General features: G+C 37.0%; 1 protein-coding gene across 8 annotated transcripts in view; it reads right to left on the bottom strand.

Moving 5' to 3' along the window:
• Positions 1 to 19,732, bottom strand: part of FAM149B1 (family with sequence similarity 149 member B1) — an 86,869-nt gene that overhangs the window by 49,635 nt on the left and 17,502 nt on the right. For all 8 annotated transcript variants that reach the window (XM_058696693.1, XM_058696696.1, XM_058696690.1 and 5 more), the window contains exons 4-5: positions 2,400 to 2,542; positions 1,217 to 1,333 (exon numbers count right to left, since the gene is read on the bottom strand). In XM_058696693.1, the coding sequence (XP_058552676.1) occupies positions 1,217 to 1,333; positions 2,400 to 2,542 (260 nt within the window). The remainder of the gene's footprint in view (positions 1 to 1,216; positions 1,334 to 2,399; positions 2,543 to 19,732) is intronic.

Raw genomic sequence — 19,732 nt, 5'->3', positions numbered from 1 at the left:
ATTTTTTAATGAAAAAAAAAAAAAAGAATACACCTGTGGCACTTTTCAGCAAGGCTAGTGGGAAAATCTGACTTGAACACATTTTGGAAATATGTGCAAATATTTAAGAAGAATATTTAAAATATTTGGAAATATTTCCAAATTTCTCCCATTCCATAGGTTGCCTTTTAGTTTTGTTGATTTGTTTCCTTCACTGTGCGGAAACTTTCTATTTTGATGAAATAAAATAGTTTATTTTTGGGGCGCCTGGGTGGCGCAGTCGGTTAAGCGTCCGACTTCAGCCAGGTCACGATCTCGCGGTCCGTGAGTTCGAGCCCCGCGTCAGGCTCTGGGCTGATGGCTCGGAGCCTGGAGCCTGTTTCCGATTCTGTGTCTCCCTCTCTCTCTGCCCCTCCCCCGTTCATGCTCTGTCTCTCTCTGTCCCAAAAATAAATAAATAAAAAAAATAAAGATAAAATAGTTTATTTTTGCTTTTGTTTTCTTTGCCTCAGGAGATGTATCTAGAAAGAAGTTGCTACAGCCAATGTCAAAGAGGTTACTGCCTGTGTTCTCTAGGATTTTTATGGTTTCAAGTCTCACAGGTCTTTCATCCATTTTGAATGTATTTTTGTGTATGATGTAAGAGAGTGGAACAATCCTATTTTGGTTTGTTTTGCTGTTGTTTAAAGAGTTTGAGGTGTTCAAAAGAATTTAGCTATTTTAAATATACTAATTACCCATTTTAAGTTAATAAACTAATAGCAGTTTAACTTCTGTAAAGAAATTAAGTTGTAATTAATATTATATGTTTAAGAAAAATTACTTTTTCAGTATTTTTTCAAAAAATCTTTAAAGTGTGTTTCTCAAACTCCTAAATCTCCTGAAACCAGTCTATCTACACTTTATTTCAAGAAGGAAATGCCTGTATCTATAAATATATAGAGATAGAGATAGAGACATAGAGATAGAGACATAGACAGAGATAGAGATAGAGATAGAGATAGAGATATATCTGAATAACAAAAGTATCCTTAAACCCTAGGGAATGACTTACTTTTTGAACAAAAAAATTATATAATAAAATTCTCTATGCATAAAAACTGTGGTCAATCTTAACAGCATTTTCTGTGCTTTATTAAATACCATCAAGTAAAACATAAGTTTTTTAATCCCCTACTATAACTGGCAGAATATAACACTTTGGATACATAAATACTTACATATTAGAAATACTTACATAGTAGAATCTCTTTCTTGAGAAAGTGTTGTCTCATGTGAAACTGAAACAACAGAAGGGGATCTAGGATACAGTCCATATCCTTCGCTTGGAGTGATTATCTGCCTACCCAGGATCCTTCAAAATGAACAACGTAAAGAGATAATCAAGCACGTTCACCTGGCATACATACAAAATGTAGATATTCTTGGAACAAATATGATGGCTCTCTATAAAAGTCCAGTGCATACTTAGTACGCTACTGATTAAGAATGATTCTTAAGAGAAAAATGTGAATCCAGAATCTTATTACAGGTTATAGCTTTCTTCCACAGAATAGAGATGGAAAAGATAAAGCTATAGCCTCACACTGCTGAAAAAATCCAAGGAAACTGAGCAAAAATTTGTAATTTTCCCTCCATCCTCTACAATAATCTTCATTAAATCTGCTAAAATGGATGAAAGCCAGGCCAAATTAGTGAAAACTATAAATTATATTCTTAAGAACATGATGCTATATAAATTTTAGGTATAAATTTTAAGTAGTAAGTATAGTAACTTACTATAGTTACTATACTTACTATATAAGTAAGGGAAGTAAGGGAAGTAAGTGAGGGAAGCTTCCTAACAGCTTATGTCTGCTTTTAAATTTGTGTAAGAATTTTCTTGTAGACAACAGTGTAAACAAATACATTTTCTGACCCTCTTGCTCCAAAGAAGAGCTCTTTGGACAGCCACGATGCATAGATCTCAGCTGCAGGTAAAGGGACTGTTTTTCTCAATTAGGACAACATGGTGGTAGTTATGAACACTCTAAGAAACTTCCATCAGCTTCAGTTTTCTCTCAGTGCAGTCTTTATACCATATGGCCTTATTTACATTCATTAAAACCAAGTCCATAAAGATTTCAGAATACAAGCTTTTTTTGGATATCTGCTTTTTTAAAATTATTTTTTAATTTTTTTTTTATTTTAGAGAGACAGAGAAGACAGTGAGGAAGAGGGGCAGAGGGAGAAAATCTTAAGGAGACTCTATGCTCAGTGTGGAGCCTGACGTGGAGCTCGATCCCCCAACCTGAGATCATGATCTGAGCCGAAATCAAGAATCGGACACAGCCAACTGAGCAATCCAGGCGCCCCTAGATATTTGCTTTTCAAATTTTAGTATTAGTCATGAATACAAGCCAGATCTAGGGCTTTAATACCTGAGGTGAGGAAAGCTGCATGTCCATTGTTGGCACTCTTCCTGTAGACTCTTAGTATGCACACTCAACTTCTGCTCATACAAGAGCTCGTCAATGGCTGTGAACATTGCCTGGACCTTTTCAGTGGCATTTTGATCAAGCTCCTGGAAGAAAATATCACCCCTAAATATTTAGGTGAGCTTTTAAAGTCCTAAAGGTTGAAAGCAATCAAATTTAAAATTTAGTCCATTTGAAATACTGTTGAATTTCCATTAAAAAATTTAGTGAATTTTCATCTTATAATATTCAGATTTCCTTCCTATTCCTATGTAAAGAAAATTTATAGAAATACCTACTTTTTTAAAGTAACATTTTCTTCATTATAAAAATACTATGTTTATTGTAATCATTTTGAAAGATCCAGAAAAACATGAAGAATAAATTAAAATTACCGGTAATTCTACCTAATATAATGATTGCTAATTTTAGTATAGTTGCTTGGTTCCAGTATTTTTTTAGACCTGAAGATAGACAGTTAATCCTATACATGCGGCCTTAGGGATGCTGACCCTCCGCCCCCATGTGCCCCCTTTCCCCCCCGCCACACACAGTCAAAAATCCATATATAACATTTGGCTCTCCAAAAACCTAAGTACTAATAGCTTACAACTGACTGGAAGCTTTAACAATAACCCATATTTTATATATGTATTGCATACTGTATTCTTACAATAAAGCTAAAGAAAAGGTTATTAAGAAAATCATGGTGGGGGTGCCTGGGTGGCTGTCAGTTGAGCGTCTGACTTCGGCTCAGGTCATGATCTCACAGCTCGTGAGTTTGACCCCCACGTCGGCTCTGTGCTGACAGTTCAGAGCCTGGAACCTGCTTCGGATTCTGTGTCTCCCTCTCTCTCTACCCCTAACCCACTCGCATTATGTCTCTGTCTCTCCCAAAAAATAAATAAACATTTAAAAAAAATTTTCTTTTTTTTAAAAAAAGAAAAGAAAATCATGGTGTGCCTGGGTGGCTCAGTCAGTTAAGCGTCTGACTCCTGGTTTTGGCTCAAGTCATGATCTCGCAGTTTCGTGAGCTCAAGCCCCACATCAGGCTCTTCGCTGGCAGCCTGGAGCCTGATTGGGATTCTCTCTCTCCCTGTCTGCCCCTTTTCCACTCGTGCTCTGTCTCTCTCAAAATAAATAAATAAACTTAAAAAACAAAATAGGGGTGCCTGGGTGGCTCAGTCGGCTAAGGGTCCGACTTTGGCTCAGGTCATGATCTCTCAGTTCCTGAGTTCAAACTCCACATCGGCTTCTCTCTTTCTCTCTCTCTCTAAAAAATAAATAAACATTAAAATTAAAAAAAAAATCCTAAGAGGGGAGCCTGGGTGGCTCAGTCAGTTAAACGTCTGACTCTTGATTTTGGCTCAGGGTTTTTATCTCACTGTTCATGAGTTCAAACCCCACGTCCACCTCTACACTGATGGTGTGGAGCCTGTTTGGGATTCTCTCTCTGCCTCTCTCTCCACCTCTCCTCTCTCTCTCAAAAATAAATAAATAAACATTAAAAAAACAGACAATCATAAGAGAAAATACATTTACAGTCCTGTACTGTTTTGAAAAAAAGTCCACATATAAGTGGACCCACACAGTTCAAACTTGTGTTGGTGAAGGGCTAACTGCATATGTATCATTTTGTAGTCTGTATTTTTATTTTACTTTTAATTCTTTTTAATGTGTATTATTTATTTTAGAGAGAGAGAGCACAAGTGGGGTTGGTTCAGAGAGAGCGGGAGACATAGAATCCAAAGCAGGCTCCAGGCTCTGAGCTGTCAGCACAGAGCCGACAAGGGGCTTGAACTCATGAACTGTGAGACCATGACCTGAGCTGAAGTCGGACACTCAGCCAATTGAGCCACCCAGGTGCCCCTGTAGTCTGTATTTTTCAACTGAGAGTTTAGGTTATCTCCCTGCCCTCTGTAATCCTTTAGTAGCAGCAATAGAGATGGCTATAAAATATAAATCTGATCATGTTATTTGCTTCCTTGCTTTTCTACTTTATATTTATGCACCCTTTTTTATTCTGGTGGAAGAAAAAGTATAAGATAATAAATCTGTATTTTCACTCCACGAATGAAAATCAGTTTCTACCCAATTAAAAAAGACTTGCTAGATAGATATGAAGGCTAATTTTAAAGACTGTTGACCTTAAAAAAAATACAAAAAAAAAAAGTGTCAGCTTTTTAAAAGCAAAATATAGCTTCAGGAATAGCAGAGAATTGCAAATGGGGACAAGCAAACTTATGGCAAAGCATAGGCAAGTCCAGAACAGAGGAGAGGCTTGCTTTTATAGGCAAAAGGAGGAAGCTAGAAGGGGCTGTTATGGCTTCTCATTGGATGAGTGTGGTGGTTTCTCACTGGTTGGGCTGTGGATGGGCAGGAAGAAATTCTTCCTCCTGCTGGGGTATATAAAGTAAGTTTCTTTCTGTTGGGGAATGCAAGCTATGGTTTCTTATGGAGGGATGGTAGTGTGTGAGAGATTGCTCTTTAGGGCTTCCCAACTCCAGGTTTAATGATATTTCTTTTATTTATTTTCACAAGAGTCAACATAAGTAATATTTCTAAAAATTCTTTTACTGTTTTCAAGCTTCTGGGGGCTGAGGTGGGACTTTTCTAGTCTTAGTGAAATTTCTTATTTATTTTTTTCATGAAGCATCAAAGTTCTTTATTAGAGATGAGAATGGGATAATGTTGAGAAAGAAGTGACTAGCACAATCTCCTAGCAAGCTGGCTGTCTTTTGTTTTGTTTTGTTTTGTTTTTGCATTGCAAGCATTTTTTTAAAATTTAATTCCAGTATAGTTAACATACAGTACTATTGAGGGTTGATGGGGGGTGGGAGGGAGGGGAGGGTGGGTGATGGGTATTGAGGAGGGCACCTTTTGGGATGAGCACTGGGTGTTGTATGGAAACCAATTTGACAATAAATTTCATATATTAAAAAAAAACATACAGTACTATATTAGTTTTAGGTGTACAATACAGTGATTCAACAATTCCAAACATCACCATACATCACTGTGCTCATTATGACAAGTGCAGTCCTTGATCTGTATTACATTACCGATTTCACCTACCCCCCACCCACATCCCCTCTGGTAACCATCAGTTTGTTCTCAATAGTTAAGAGCCTGTTTCTTGGGGCACCTGGGTAGCTCACTTGGTTAAGCCTCCAACTTCAGCTCAGGTCATGATCTCATAGTTCATGAGTTTGAGCCCCACGTCGGGCTCTGCACTGACAGATTCTCTGTCTCCCTCTCTCTCTGCCCCTCCCCCACTCACATGCTCACGTGTGCTCTCTCTCAAAAATAAACAGTTTTTTAAAAGAGGCTATTTCTTGGCAAATTTTTTTCTATTAAATATTTATCTGCTTAAATGCTATTATGTCAACTCTTCTTGTTGTTAGTATTTGCCTATTATAACTTTTCCCATCCCTTAATATCTGGGTGTCATTCTGTTTTTGAAATGTTTATTTAAATAGCATGTAGCTAGAATTTTAAAATCCAATTTCAGAGTCTCTGTCTTTTCTTAATAGGTAAATTGTATCCACTTATAATTATTATAATGTGCAATATTTAGACTTATAGCTACCATTTGTTTTGTGTTTGTATTTAACCTTTTTCTTGTGTTTTTTATTTTCTTTTTCTTCTGTTACATTTTTTCTTGTTTCCTCTATTAATTTGGAAGTTATTCATTATGTTTATATTCTACTAGTAGTTAAAATTTTAGCATCCATACTTCATTTTTTTATTTTTTTAAATTTTTATTAATTTATTTTCAAGTTATTTAACATACAGTATATTCTTGGCTTCAGAAGTAGAACCCAGTGATTCATCTCTTACATATGACACCCATTGCTCATCCTGAAAAGTGCCCTCCTTAATGCCCATCACCCATTTAACCCAACCCTCCAACCCCTCTCCAGCAACCCTCAGTTTGTCCTCTGTATTCAAGACTCTCTATGCTTTGCCTTCCTCTCTGTTTTTATCTTATTTTTCTTTCCTTTCCCCTATGTTCATCTGTTGAGTTTCTCAAATTCCATATATGAGTGAAATCATATGATATCTTTCTCTGACTGACTTATTTCGTTTAGCATAATATCCTCCAGTTTCACCCACATTGTTGCAAATGGCAAGATTTCATTCTTTTTCATTGCCCAGCATTATTCCATTGTGTACACATACTATATCTTCTTTATCCATTCATCCATCAATGGACATTTGGGCTCTTTCCATACTTTGGCCATTGTTGATAGCACTGCTATAAACACTGGGGTGCATGTGCCCCTTCGATTCAGCATTTTTGTATCCTTTGGTTAAATTCCTAGTAGTGCAATTGCTGGGTCATTAGGTAATTCTATTTTTAATTTTTTGAGGAGCCCCCATACTGTTTTCCAGAGTGCCTACACCACTTTGCATTCCCACCAGCAGAGCAAAAGAGTTCCTCTTTCTCCACTACCTTGCCAACGTCTGTTGTTGCCTGAGTTGTTAATTTTAGCCATTCTGACAGGTGTGAGGTGGTATCTCGTTGTGGTTTTGATTTGTAATTCCCTGATGACGAGTGATGTTGAACATCTTTTCATGTGTCTGTTTGCCGTCTGGATATCTTCTTTGGAGAAATGTCTATTCATGTCTTCTGCCCATTTCTTCACTGGATTATTTGGTTTTGGGGTGTTGAGTTTGATAAGTTTCTTTTTTTTTTTTTTTCAACGTTTATTTATTTTTGGGACAGAGAGAGACAGAGCATGAACGGGGGAGGGACAGAGAGAGAGGGAGACACAGAATCGGAAACAGGCTCCAGGCTCTGAGCCATCAGCCCAGAGCCTGACGCGGGGCTCGAACTCACGGACCGTGAGATCGTGACCTGGCTGAAGTCGGACGCTTAACCGACTGCGCCACCCAGGCGCCCCAATAAGTTCTTTATATATTTGGGATACTAACCCTTTATCTGATATGTCATTTGCAAATATATTCTCCCATTATATTGGTTGCCTTTTAGTTTTGTTAATTGTCTCCCTTGCTGTGTAGAAGCTTTTTATCTTAAGGAGGTCCAAATAATTCATTTTTGCTTTTATTTCCCTTGCCTCTGGAGACATGTCAAGTATGAAGTTGTTGTGGCCTAGGTCAGAGAGGTTGCTGCCTGTTTTCTCCTGTAGGATTTTGATGGTTTTCTGTCTCAAATTTAGGTCTTTTACCCATTTTGAGTTTATTTTTGTGTATGGTGTAAGAAAGTGGTCCAGGTTCATTCTTCTGCATGTTGCTATCCAGTTCTCCCATCACCATTTGCTAAAGAGACTGTCTTTTCCCATTGGATACTCTTTACTGCTTTGTCAAAGATTAGTTGGCCATATATTTGTGGGTCCATTTCTATGTTCTCTATTCTGTTCCTTTGATCTATGTGTCTGTTTTTGTGTCAGTACCATACTGTCTTGATGATTACAAGTTTGTAATACAGGTTAAAGTCCAGGATTGTGATACCTCCAGCTTTGGTTTTCTTTTTCAACATTACTTTGGCTATTCAGGTTCTTTTGTGGTACCATACAAATTTTAGAATTGTTTGTTCTAGCTCTGTGAAGAATGCTGTGTTATTTTGATAAGGTTTGCATTGAATGTGTAGATTGCTTTCAGTAGTATCAATATTTTAACAATATTTGTTCTTCCAATCCATGAGCATGGAATGTTTTTCCATTTGTTTGTGTCTTTTTCAATTTGTTTCATAAGCTTTCTATAGTTTTCAGTGTACAGATATCTTACCTCTTTGGTTAGGTTTATTCCTAAGTATCTTATGGTTTTTGGTGTAAATGGGACCAATTCCTTGATATCTCTTTCTGTTGCTTCATTATTGGTGTATAGAAATGCAACCAATTTCTGTACATTGATTTTATATCCTGTGGCTTTACTGAATTCATGTATCAGCTCTAGCAGTTTTTTGGTGGAGTCTTTTGGGTCTTCCATGTAGAATATCATGTCATCTGCAAAGAGTGAAAGTTTGACTTCTTCTTTGCCAATTTGGATGCATTTAATTTTGTTTTGTTGTCTGATTGCTGAGGCTAGGGCTTCCAACACTATGTTGAACAACAGTGGTGAGAATGGACATCTCTGTCATGTTCCTGATCTTAGGGGGAAAGCTCTCAGTTTTACCCCATTGTAGATTATATTACCTATGGGCCTTTCATATATGGCTTTTATGATGTTAAGATATGTTTCTTCCATTCCGACTTTCTTGAGGGTTTTTATCAAGAAAGGATGCTGTACTTTGTCCAATGCTTTTTTGCATCTATTGACAGTATCATATGGTTCTTATCCTTTCCTCTATTAATGTGGTGTATCACATTGATTGATTTGTGGTGTAACACATTGATACTGAAACAGCCCTGCAGCCCAGGAATGAATCCCACTTGATCATGGTGAATAATGCTTTTAATGTATTGTTGACTTCGATTTGCTAGTATCTTATTGAGGATTTTTGCATCTAGGTTCATCAGGTATATTGGCCTGTAATTCTCCTTTTTAGTGAAGTCTTTGTCTGGTTTTGGAATCAAGGTAATGCTGGCTTCATAGAATGAGTTTGGAAGCTTTCCTTCCATTTCTATTTTTTGGAACATTTTGAGAAGAACAGGTATTAACTCTGCTTTAAATTTTTGGTAGAATTCCAGGGCTCTTATTTGTTGGGAGACTTTTGATAACTGAGATTTCTTTGCTGGTTATAGGTTTATTCAAATTTTCTATTTCTTCCCATTTGAGTTTTGGTAGTGTGTGAGTGTCTAGGAATTTGTCCATTTCTTTCAGATTGCCTAGTATGTTGGCATATAATTTTTCATAGTATTCTCTTAGAATTGTTTGTATGTCTCTGGTATTGGTTGTGATCTCTCCTCTTTCATTTGTGACTTTATCTATTTGGGTCCTCTCTTTTCTTTTTGAGTAGTCTGGCTAGGGGCTTATCAGTTTTGTTTATTCTTTCAAAAAATCAGCTCTTAGTTTCACTGATCTGTTCTACTGTTCTGTATCATTTATTTCTGCTCTAATCTTTTATTTCCCTTCTTCTGCTGGCTTTGGGCTACATTTGCTGCTCCTTTTCTAGCTCCTTTAGGTGTAAGGTTAGGTTGTATATTTGGGGCCTTTCTTACTTCTTGAGATAGGCCCGAATTGCAATGTATCTTCCTCTTAGGACTGCCTTTGCTGCATCCCAAATGATTGGACGATCATGTTTCATTTTCATTTGCTTCCATATATTTTTAAATTTCTTATTTAATTTCCTGGTTGACCCATTGGTTCTTTGGTGGGATACTGTTTACCCTCAATGTATTTGGGGTTTTCCAAATTTTTACTTGTGGTTGATTTCAAGTTTCATAGCATTGTGATCTGAAAATATGCATGGTATGATCTCAATCTTTTTGTACGTGTTGAGGGCTATTTTGTGACCAGTATGTGATCTATTTTGGATAATGTTCCATGTGCGCTCAAGAAGACTATGTATTCTGCTGCTGTAGGATGAAACGTTCTGAATATATGTGTTCAGTCTATCTGGTCCAATGTGTCATTCAGAGCCATTGTTTCCTTGATTGATTTTCTGCCTAGGTTATCTGTCCATTGTTGTAAGTGGAGTATTAAAGTCCCCTATAATTATGGCATTATTATCCAAAAGTTTGCTTATATTTGTGATTAATTGATTTATATATTTGAGTTCTTCCACGTTGGAGGCATAAATATTTACAATTGTTAGCTCTTCTTGATGGATAGACCCCTTAATTATGATATAATGCCCTTCTTCATCTCTTGGTACAGTCTTTGTCTTAAAATGTAGTTTGTCTGATGTAAGTATGGCTACTCCAGCTTTCTTTTGACATCGTTAGCATGATAGATGGTTCTCCATCCCCTCACTTACAATGTGAAGGTGTCTTCTGGTTTAAAATGAGTCTCTTGTAGGCAGAATATAGATGGATCTTATTATTTATCCCTTCTGATACTCTGTGTCTTTTGATTGGGGCATTTAGTCCATTTACATTCAGAGTGATTATTGAAAGGTATGAATTTAATGCCATGGTATTATCTGTAGATTTCATGTTTGTTGTGATGTCTTTGGTCCTTTGTAGTCTTTGCTGCTTTCCACTCACAGAGTACCCCTATAATCTCTTGCAGGGCTGGTTTAATGGTCATGAACTCTTTTGGTTTTTGTTTGTCTGGGAAAGTCTTTATCTCTCCTATTCTGAAGACAGCCTTGCTGGATAAAAGATTCTTGGCTGCATAGTTTTCCTGTTCATCACATTGAATATTTCCTGCCACTCGCTTCTGGCCTGCCAAGTTTCAGTGGATAGGTCTGCTACTAACCTTATGTGCCTATGCCCGTAACTTAAGGCCAATTTGTCCCTAGCTGCTTTCAGAATTCTCTTTATGTTTGTGTTTTGCCAGTTTCACTATGATATGTCATGGTGTTGACCTGTTTTTATTGATTTTGAAGGAGTTCTCTGTGCCTCTCAGACTTGGATGCCTGTTTCCTTCCCCAGATTAGAGAAGTTCTCAGCTATAATTTATTCAGATAAAACTTCTTCCCCTTTCTCTCTCTTCTTCTTCTGGAACTCCTATGATGTGGATATTGTTTTGTTTCATGGAATCACTTAGTTCTCTAATTCTCCCCTCATGATCTGGTAATTTCCTTTCCTTCTTTTTTTCAGCTTCATTATTTTCCCATTTTATCTTCTATTTCACCTATTCTCTCCTCTGCTTCTTCCATCCTCACTGTCACTGTATCTAGTTTATTTTGCATCTCAGTTGTAGCATTTTTTAATTCATCAGGACGAGTTCCTAGGCCTGTGATCTCTGTACAAAGAGATTCTCTAGTGTCTTCTATGCTTTTTTCAAGCCCAGTTATTAGTCTTATGACTGTTATTCTAAATTCTTGTTCAGATATATTGTTTATAACTGTTTTGAGCAATTCTCTGGCTGTGATTTCTTCCTGAGTTTTCTTTTTTGGGAGAATTCCTCTGTTTTCTCATTTTGGCTAGTTTCTGCTTTTTGTGGGTTTTAATAGCTTGTTATTACTGCATCTGTGAGTACTTCTATATTAAAAAGGGGTCATACACTGTCCAGGGTTGGCACTTTAGGAATTGTTTTTGGTATACATTATATGCACTCTGTTGTGTTTTAGCTGCTCTATCCCACTGGTCAGTCCTCTGCAAAGCTCCTCCTTACTTTTAGTGGTGGAGTGTTTGGACCTTCAGCCAAGGTGTGCTTTGATTTGTTTGTTGAAGTAACCCTGGGAAAAAGGGAAAGGAGTGGGGAGGAAGCCTGATCCCATAAAAAGAAAAAAAATGAAAGTGAGAAATGAAGACCAAACAGGGAATCAAAAAACTATCAGGCTAAATTCAGAGAAAGAGAAAGGAAAATAAAGAAGAAGAGAAATAGAAAAGGTGTAAAATGAATAGAATAAAAATGCCTAATTGAAAAAATATATGTATATATATAAATGACCAAAGACAAATCAGAAACTATGAGCCTGATTCCAAAAGAAGAGGGTAGAAAGAGGAAAGGAAAGGAAAGGAAAGGAAAGGAAAGGAAAGGAAAGGAAAGGAAAGGAAAGGAAAGGAAAGAAAAGGAAAGGAAAGGAAAGGAAAGGAGGGGAGAGGAAGGGAGGAAATGAGTTAAAAAAACAGTCATCTGTTGGTGCCTGGGACTGGTGGCTGTACTGGTCTAGAGGAGAGGCCGCCTGCATTGGCTCAGAGTCAGCCTTGCTCCAGTAGATAAGCAGTTGCCAGGCACAGAGGGGAGCAGTTTGGTGTAAATGGGTCCCACCTCCAATGGGGGCAGCTGTGCTGCTCTCTGAAGTCCTGCCATGTGGTGTTGGGGAGAAAAAATGGCAACACCCAATCTCTCCTCCTTTCCCTCCCTGAACAGAGTTTTCTGTCAGGCAGCCCTCATCCAATAGCACAGGTGGTCAGCTTGCCCTGCTCCACAGTTCTCTCAAGGCTTCTAGCTGCTCGGCTAGATTCAAAACCCAATGTCTTAAAGGACCTCGCATCCTGTGGATCCTGTTCTGGAGTAGTGCCACTCCACCCTGCGGATAAAAGGCCTCTGGCTGGCACCTGCAGGGTCTTTTGTCTTTGGGGAGACAATAAACCCTCTTCCCAAAGTACTCCAGGAAGGGGACTGTTCTCTCCCAGTGCACCCCTGAGATTGCTACAGTGCTGGGGCCCGACTGCCTTCTCCCCAGTAGCATGCACCGTGGCTTTCCTCTGGAGAAAGTCACGCACATTTGAAACCTTCACATTTCAGCTCCTAAGGCTGTTTGCAAAATACAAACTGGCAATCTCCCCATTTCTCGTCCATGGTCGAGAGTCCATGGTCTGGAGAGGTTTTTCTCATGTGCTAACTTGATACTTTTTGAAGACCTGTCTCTTTTTGTCTCTGCACTGAAAGGGTTCCCTCCCCTCCGTGCCTTTGCCATTTTATCTCCCCCTAATCATATACATGTACCTCAATCCTGCCAAGCTGTCTCCCTCCAACTGTAGGGACCCTTCTGCCACTCCACAGATTGATTTCCTGGGTGTTCCAAGTGATCTGACCTCAATACAGCTGTGTTTGAGGGACAGGGAAAATCCCAGTCCCCCTACACCTCTTCCATCTTTAAAAAAAATTTTTTTTAATGTTTATTTATTTCTGAGACAGAGAGAGACAGAGCATGAGTGGGGGAGGGGCAGAGAGAGAGGGAACACAGAATCCGAATCAGGTTCCAGGCTCTGAGCTGTCAGCACAGAGCCTGATACAGGGCTCAAACCCATGTACCGCGAGATCACAACCTGAGCCGTAGTCGGTTGCTCAACCAACTGAGCCACCCAGGCACCCCAGCACCTCTTCCATCTTAACTCTGCCCCATAGTCCTTTATTTTTCTAACAAAGTTAGAAAGTTAGTTAGTTTGTTTTTAGCATTTCTGGCCTCCACTGAAACAAAGCAAGAACTTTGATCATTTTGCCATATATATACATATATCAAATCATTATACTATATAGCTAAAACTAATAAGTTATGTGTCCATTTTTAAAAATAGGGGAACAAAGGGATGCCTGAGTGGCTCAGTCAGTTAAGCGCCAGACTTAGGCTCAGGTCATGATCTCACAGTTCGTGGGTTCGAGCCCTGCATCGGGCTCTGTGCTGACAGCTCAGAGCCTGGAACCTGCTTTGGTTTCTGTGTTTCCCTCTCTCTCTGCCCCTCCCCCACTTGTGCATGAGCTCCCTCTCTCTCTCTCTCTCAAAAATAAATAAACTTTAAAAAAAATTTTTTTTAAATAGGGGAACAAAGATAGGAGACATGTTGTGTGAGGATAGAATCCACGGAATTTGATGATGGATTTGATGAGAGAGATGGTTAATGAAGATGAATCTAAGCCTCTATTCTGGGTGATAGAAAGGATGATACTAGTGATAATAGTGAACATTCATCAAATAAGATATCCTTAACTGAGAAGATATCAATAGTCTTTATACTAAGTAATGAATCTGTACCATATCGTTTTTGGTTTAACTTTTTATTTTGACCTAATTTCAGACTTAGTGTCAGATATCTTTAAAGTAGGAAAGGTAAACACTTAGGACTTCTCAGGAAACATTCTTACCAGTGCTTTCTCAAGCTTTAGGACCATGTGGATCATGAAATCAATATAAAATGTTATTAAATAATACCCAAAAAACTAAAATAGAATAAAGTAGATAGAATGTAAAATATCATAGTATCACTCATATACAGGTTATTACTTTATAGAACTTTGTCTTCTGTTTTATGTACACACCATGAGTCATAATGTTAACTACGTGTCTTAGTGTGAGTTGCAATTTTAAGTTTGATGCCACCTATCTAGACAGGGCCCAGTAAGCCATCTTTCTAGTGTAAACTGTCCCTACTCCAGTTTATAGGATTAGAGTATTAACTGGAACAGAAAGGGACATAGGGGCTTCAGGCATCTTTCATCACTTTGACAATGAATGACAATCCAATTATGTAAAACACATTTTTCTAAAAAGGACTTTGATATGATTTAACTTCCCTCTAAGTATTTTTCATGTTTTTATTTTGAATTTTAGTATTGTGTTATTTTTAACACATAAAATGTTGTCATTTGTTTTATTTTGCCAGTATGCTTTGCCAATTACTTTGCTTTCTGTTGCTTCATGTATTGCATTCCTTTCTTCTGGCTTTTTCTTCTTGGTATAATCTATCCTTTAACGGTTCCCTCAGTGTGTATATATGGATGGGAAACTCTTATTCTATAGATGTTTAAAATGTCTTTATTTTGCCTTCACTATTTAAAAAAATTTTTTAATGTTTATTTATTTTTGAGAGAGAGAGAGGCAGAGTGCGAGCAGGAGAGGGGCTGAGAGAGGGGGAGACACAGAATCCGAAGCAGGCTCCAGGCTTGAAGCAGTCAGCAAAGAGCCCGATGTGGGGCTAGAACTCATGAACGGTGGGATCATAACCTGAGCCGAAGTTGGACGCTTAACTGACTGAGCCACCCAGACACCCCAATTTTGCCTTCATATATTTATTTCATATATTTGTATATCTTCTTATTTATCATCTAGAAGAGATATATCGTTCATGTATATATACTTGACATGCACTGAATATATCTCTTGTTTTCCGTAGTACTTTAAAGATATAATATCATTATCATCTAGCATTCGTTAATTGTGAACTATCTGTTGTAAGTCTGATTTTTACTCCATAACATGTGGAATGTCTTTCCTAATAGTTTTTAATGTTTCTCTTTTTATCTTTGATTATCAGCAGTTTCTCTGAAGAGGTTTTTTGTTTTTGTTTTGTCCCTCAGTTGATATACTTTTCAACATGCAGACTGTTATCTTTCTTCAATTCTTAAAAAAATTCAGTAATTACTTTCAATACTACCTCTTTCCATTCTCTTTCTAAAACTTCCATTAGACATATACTGTAGCATCTTAATCCAGCTTTCGTGTTCGTAACTACTCTTCAAATTTTCAATGCCTAAATTTATCTCTCTAATTTGAGGTGATTTTCTTAGCTCTATCATTCTGTTCACTACAGTTCTGTTTCACTCTGTGTGCAGTTTACTGTATCTATTGACATATTTCAAGTGCTATTCATTTCCAAGATTTTAAACTGGATCTTCATATCTGTCTGTTCTTAAAATCTGTACCTGCCTTGATTTAAAACCCAATAATTTTAATGGATGCTATCTTATCACTTAATTCTTTGAGTATTTAATAAGCTTAATAAGCTTATTGAGGAGTATGTACGATAACATTTCAAGTATATACAGCACAAGGAGATCTGAGAAATGTATTAATCATACTAACCACCATTCCCTTCCAGATTTATAACATTTCTGTCACTCTGTCACAATATACCCTCATTCCACTTTACAGTTGGGAGTCTCCCGTTCCCCATGCCAGGACACCACTGATCTGATTTCTATCACTACAAATTAGGTTTTTTTAAATTAAAGTTTATTTATTTATTTTGAGAGAGACAGAGGCAGTGTGAGTGGGGGAGGGGCAGAGAGAGAGAGGGAGGGAGAGAGAATTCCAAGCAGGCTCTGCACTGGCAGCACAGAGCCCAACACAGGGCTTCAACTCACATACCATGAGATCATGACCTGAGCTGAAACCAAGAGTCAGATGCTTAATCAACTGAGCCACCGTGGTGCCCCTAGAACTTTGTATAAATAGGATCATGCAGGGTGTACTTTTCTGCGTTTAGCTTCCTTCACTCAGCAGAATTTTTTTGAGGTTCATCTATGTTGTTGTATGTGTTAGTGTTCATTACATTATATTGCTGAGAAGAATTTCATTGTAAGAATATGCTGCAATTTATCCATTCTCCTTTTGAGGAACATTTGCATTATTTATTATGAGTAAATCTGATATGAACATTTATGTATGTCTTTTTCTGGACATATATTTTTATTTCTTTCAGATAAATACATTGCAGTAGAATTGCTGGATCTTAAAAGGAGTATAACGTTTAATGTTAAGCTATTTTGCAGAGTGTATGTGTGTATGTATACACACAACATACACACACATACATATATATGCACATACATATACATACATACATACAATTTAGCACTGCCACCGAAAATGTGTGAGCATTAAATTTCGCTCCACGTCCTGGCTAAAACTAGGTATTTAGTTTTAGTTTTAGCAGTTTTAGTGAGTGTGACATGGTGTATCATGACAGTTTAAATTGGAATTTCTCTGATGATTAGTATTAAACATCTTTCTATATGCTACTTGGACATATATCTTCTTTCATGGAGTGTTCAAGTCTTTTGCCCATTTTTAAAAACTGGTTTGTCTTCTTAATATGTAATTTTAAGTTTCGGATACAAGTCCTTTGTCAGATATATGTAGTGGTGCAAATATTTTCTCCCTGTCTGTGATTGTCCTTTCATTTTCTTGATGGTATATTTGGAAGTTCAAAAGATTTTTAAGTTTAATGGAATCAAATTTATCCATTTTTTTAGGTTTATGCTTCTGGTATGTCATATCTGCGTATTATCTTGCAGGTTTTCTCACATTTTTTCCTAAAAAATTGACAGTTTTTGCTCTTACATTTAAATTTATAGTTAATTTTGAGTAAAATTTCTATATGATGTGAATTGAGTTTAACTTCATCTTTTTTGCATATGGATAGCCAATTGTCTCAGCAACTTTTATAGGGAAAAAATACTCTTTTCCTATTAAATTGCTGTGGCACCTTTGTCAAAAATCAATGGACTCTACATGTAAGGGTTTATTTCTGGATTATCAGTTCTGTCCTACTGATCATTATGCCTATCCTTATGTCAGTACCACACTACTTTGATTATAGCACCATTTTATTAAGTTTTGAAATATGACAGTGTAAGTCCTCTAACTTCCTTCTTCTGTTTCAAAATTGTTTAGACTAATCTGGCTCCTTTACAATTCCATGTCAATCTTAGTACCAGTTTAATCAGTTTCTACAAAAACTCATAGGGATTTTGATAGGGAATGCACTGTATGTATACATCATATATGTCAATTTGGAGAGAATGTGGTCTTAATATTCAGTGTTCCAATCCATGTACCTGAATTTTATGTATGTATGTATGTATGTATGTGTCATTTTCTCAGCAACGTTTTGCAATTTTCAGTGTACAAGTTTTGTGTTTCTTTTGTTAAGTTTATCCTTTTTGCTCTAATGTGAATTGAATTCATTTTTTACCTTCATTTTCAGATTGTCCATGTGCAAATGTGTAGAAATACAGATTTTTAAATTTAGATACAATTCATACACAATTGAATTCAGCCTTTCAAAGTGTGCAAGTCAGTAGTTTGGGGTATACTTCCAATGGTCTGTGGTATATCCACAGTTGTGCAACCTTATCTTAGAACATTTCATTAACCCAAAAACAAATCCTGCCTCCATTAGCAATCACTCTCCATTTCTCTCTCCACCCAGTCCATGGCCACAACTAACCTACTTTCTCTGTCTCTGGATTTGATCTTCTGGACCTTTCATATAAGTGGAATCATATAATATGTAGCCTTTTGTGTCTGGCTTCTTTCACTGAGCCTGTTTTTAAGGTTCATCCACAGTGTAGCATGTATTAGTACTTCTTTCCTTTCTATGGCTGGATAATATTCTATTACGGAAATATACCACATTTATAATTGATTTTTATAAACTGACCTCATATACTGTGACCTTTCTGAACTTATTTCTTTGTTCTAGCAGACTTGGGAGGGGGGCCAGAGGGAGTGTGAACTCTAGGATTTTCTACATGTCATCTGCGAATGGAGATAGTTTTATTTAGTCCTTTCCGATATGGATGCCTTTCATTTCTTTGTATTGTCTTACTGCACTGATAAACTTCCAGACAATGCTGAATAAAAGTGGCAAGTGGAACTGAGTATTACCCAAAGAATATGAAAACACTAATTCAAAAAGATAATATGCACCCTTATGTTTACTGCAGCATTAATTACAATAGCCAAGACATCAAAGCAATCCGTGTGGCCACTGATAGATGAATGGATAAAGATGTTTGTGTGTGTACATATACATATACATGTACATATGTATATATATATGTACACACACATATATATATCCAACACATACACAATGAAATATTACTTAGCCATAAAAGAGAATGAAATCTTGCCATTTTCAAGAATATGGATGGATCTAGAGAGTATAATGCTAAGTGAAATAAGTCAGAGAAAGACAAATACCATGATTTCACTCATATGTGGAATTTAAACAAATGAACAAGGAAAAAAAGAGACAAACCAAGAAACAGACTCTTAAACAAACTGATGGTTTCCAGAGGGGAGGTGGGCAGGAAGGTGGATGAAATAGGTGAAGGAGATTAAGAGTACACTTATGTTGTGGCACCTGGGTGGCTCAGTTGGTTGAGTGTCCGACTTCAGCTCCGGTCATGATCTCGCAGTCTGTGAGTTCAAGCCCCACGCTGGGCTCTGTGCTGACATCTCCGAGCCTGAAATCTGCTTCAGATTCTGTGTCTCCCTCTCTGCCCTTCCCCCACTTGCACTCACACACTCTCTCTCTCAAAAATAAACAAACATCAAAAATAAATAAATAAAAAGAGTGCACTTATGATGAGCACTGAATAATGTACAGAATTGTTGAATCACTATATTTACACCTGAAACTAATATAACACTGTATGTTAACTATACTGAAATTAAAATAAAAATTAAGTTAAAAAGTGGTATATGAATGTCCTTACCTTGTTCCTAATCTTAAGAGGAAAATATTCAGTCTTTTCCCAAAACATACAATGTCAGCTGTTAAGTTTTTTTTAGATGCCCTTTGTCAGGTTGATGAAGTTCCTTTTCATTTCTAGTTTGTTGGGAGCTTTTATCATGAATGGATTTTGGATTTTGTCAAATGCTATTTCTGTGCCTACTGATATAATGTCATTTCTGTCCTTTATTCCATTACTATGATGTATTAATTTTCTAATGTTTAACAAACTGTGCATTCCTGGAATAAATCCCACTTAGGGCAAATAATCCCTTTATGGTGCTAGAGTTGGTTTGCTAATTATTTAAAGTTCTTGTGTCTAATTTTAAGAAGGATATTAATTTGTAGTTTTCTCTTCTTGTGATGTCTTTGTCTGATTTTAGTATCAGGGTAATAATGGCCTCATAGAATGAATTAGGAACTGTTCTCTCTTTTCTGAAAGATTGGTATTATTTCTTCTTTAAATATTTAAGTGTATATAGAAATACAACTGATTTTTTATATTGATCTTATATCTTGTGGCCTTGTTAAACT

This window comes from Neofelis nebulosa, chromosome 13 (assembly GCF_028018385.1).
Source record: "Neofelis nebulosa isolate mNeoNeb1 chromosome 13, mNeoNeb1.pri, whole genome shotgun sequence".
In the NCBI taxonomy this organism is placed as follows: domain Eukaryota; kingdom Metazoa; phylum Chordata; class Mammalia; order Carnivora; family Felidae; genus Neofelis; species Neofelis nebulosa.
Note: the sequence above shows the minus strand (reverse complement) of the source record. Positions and strands in the feature narration are given on the sequence as shown.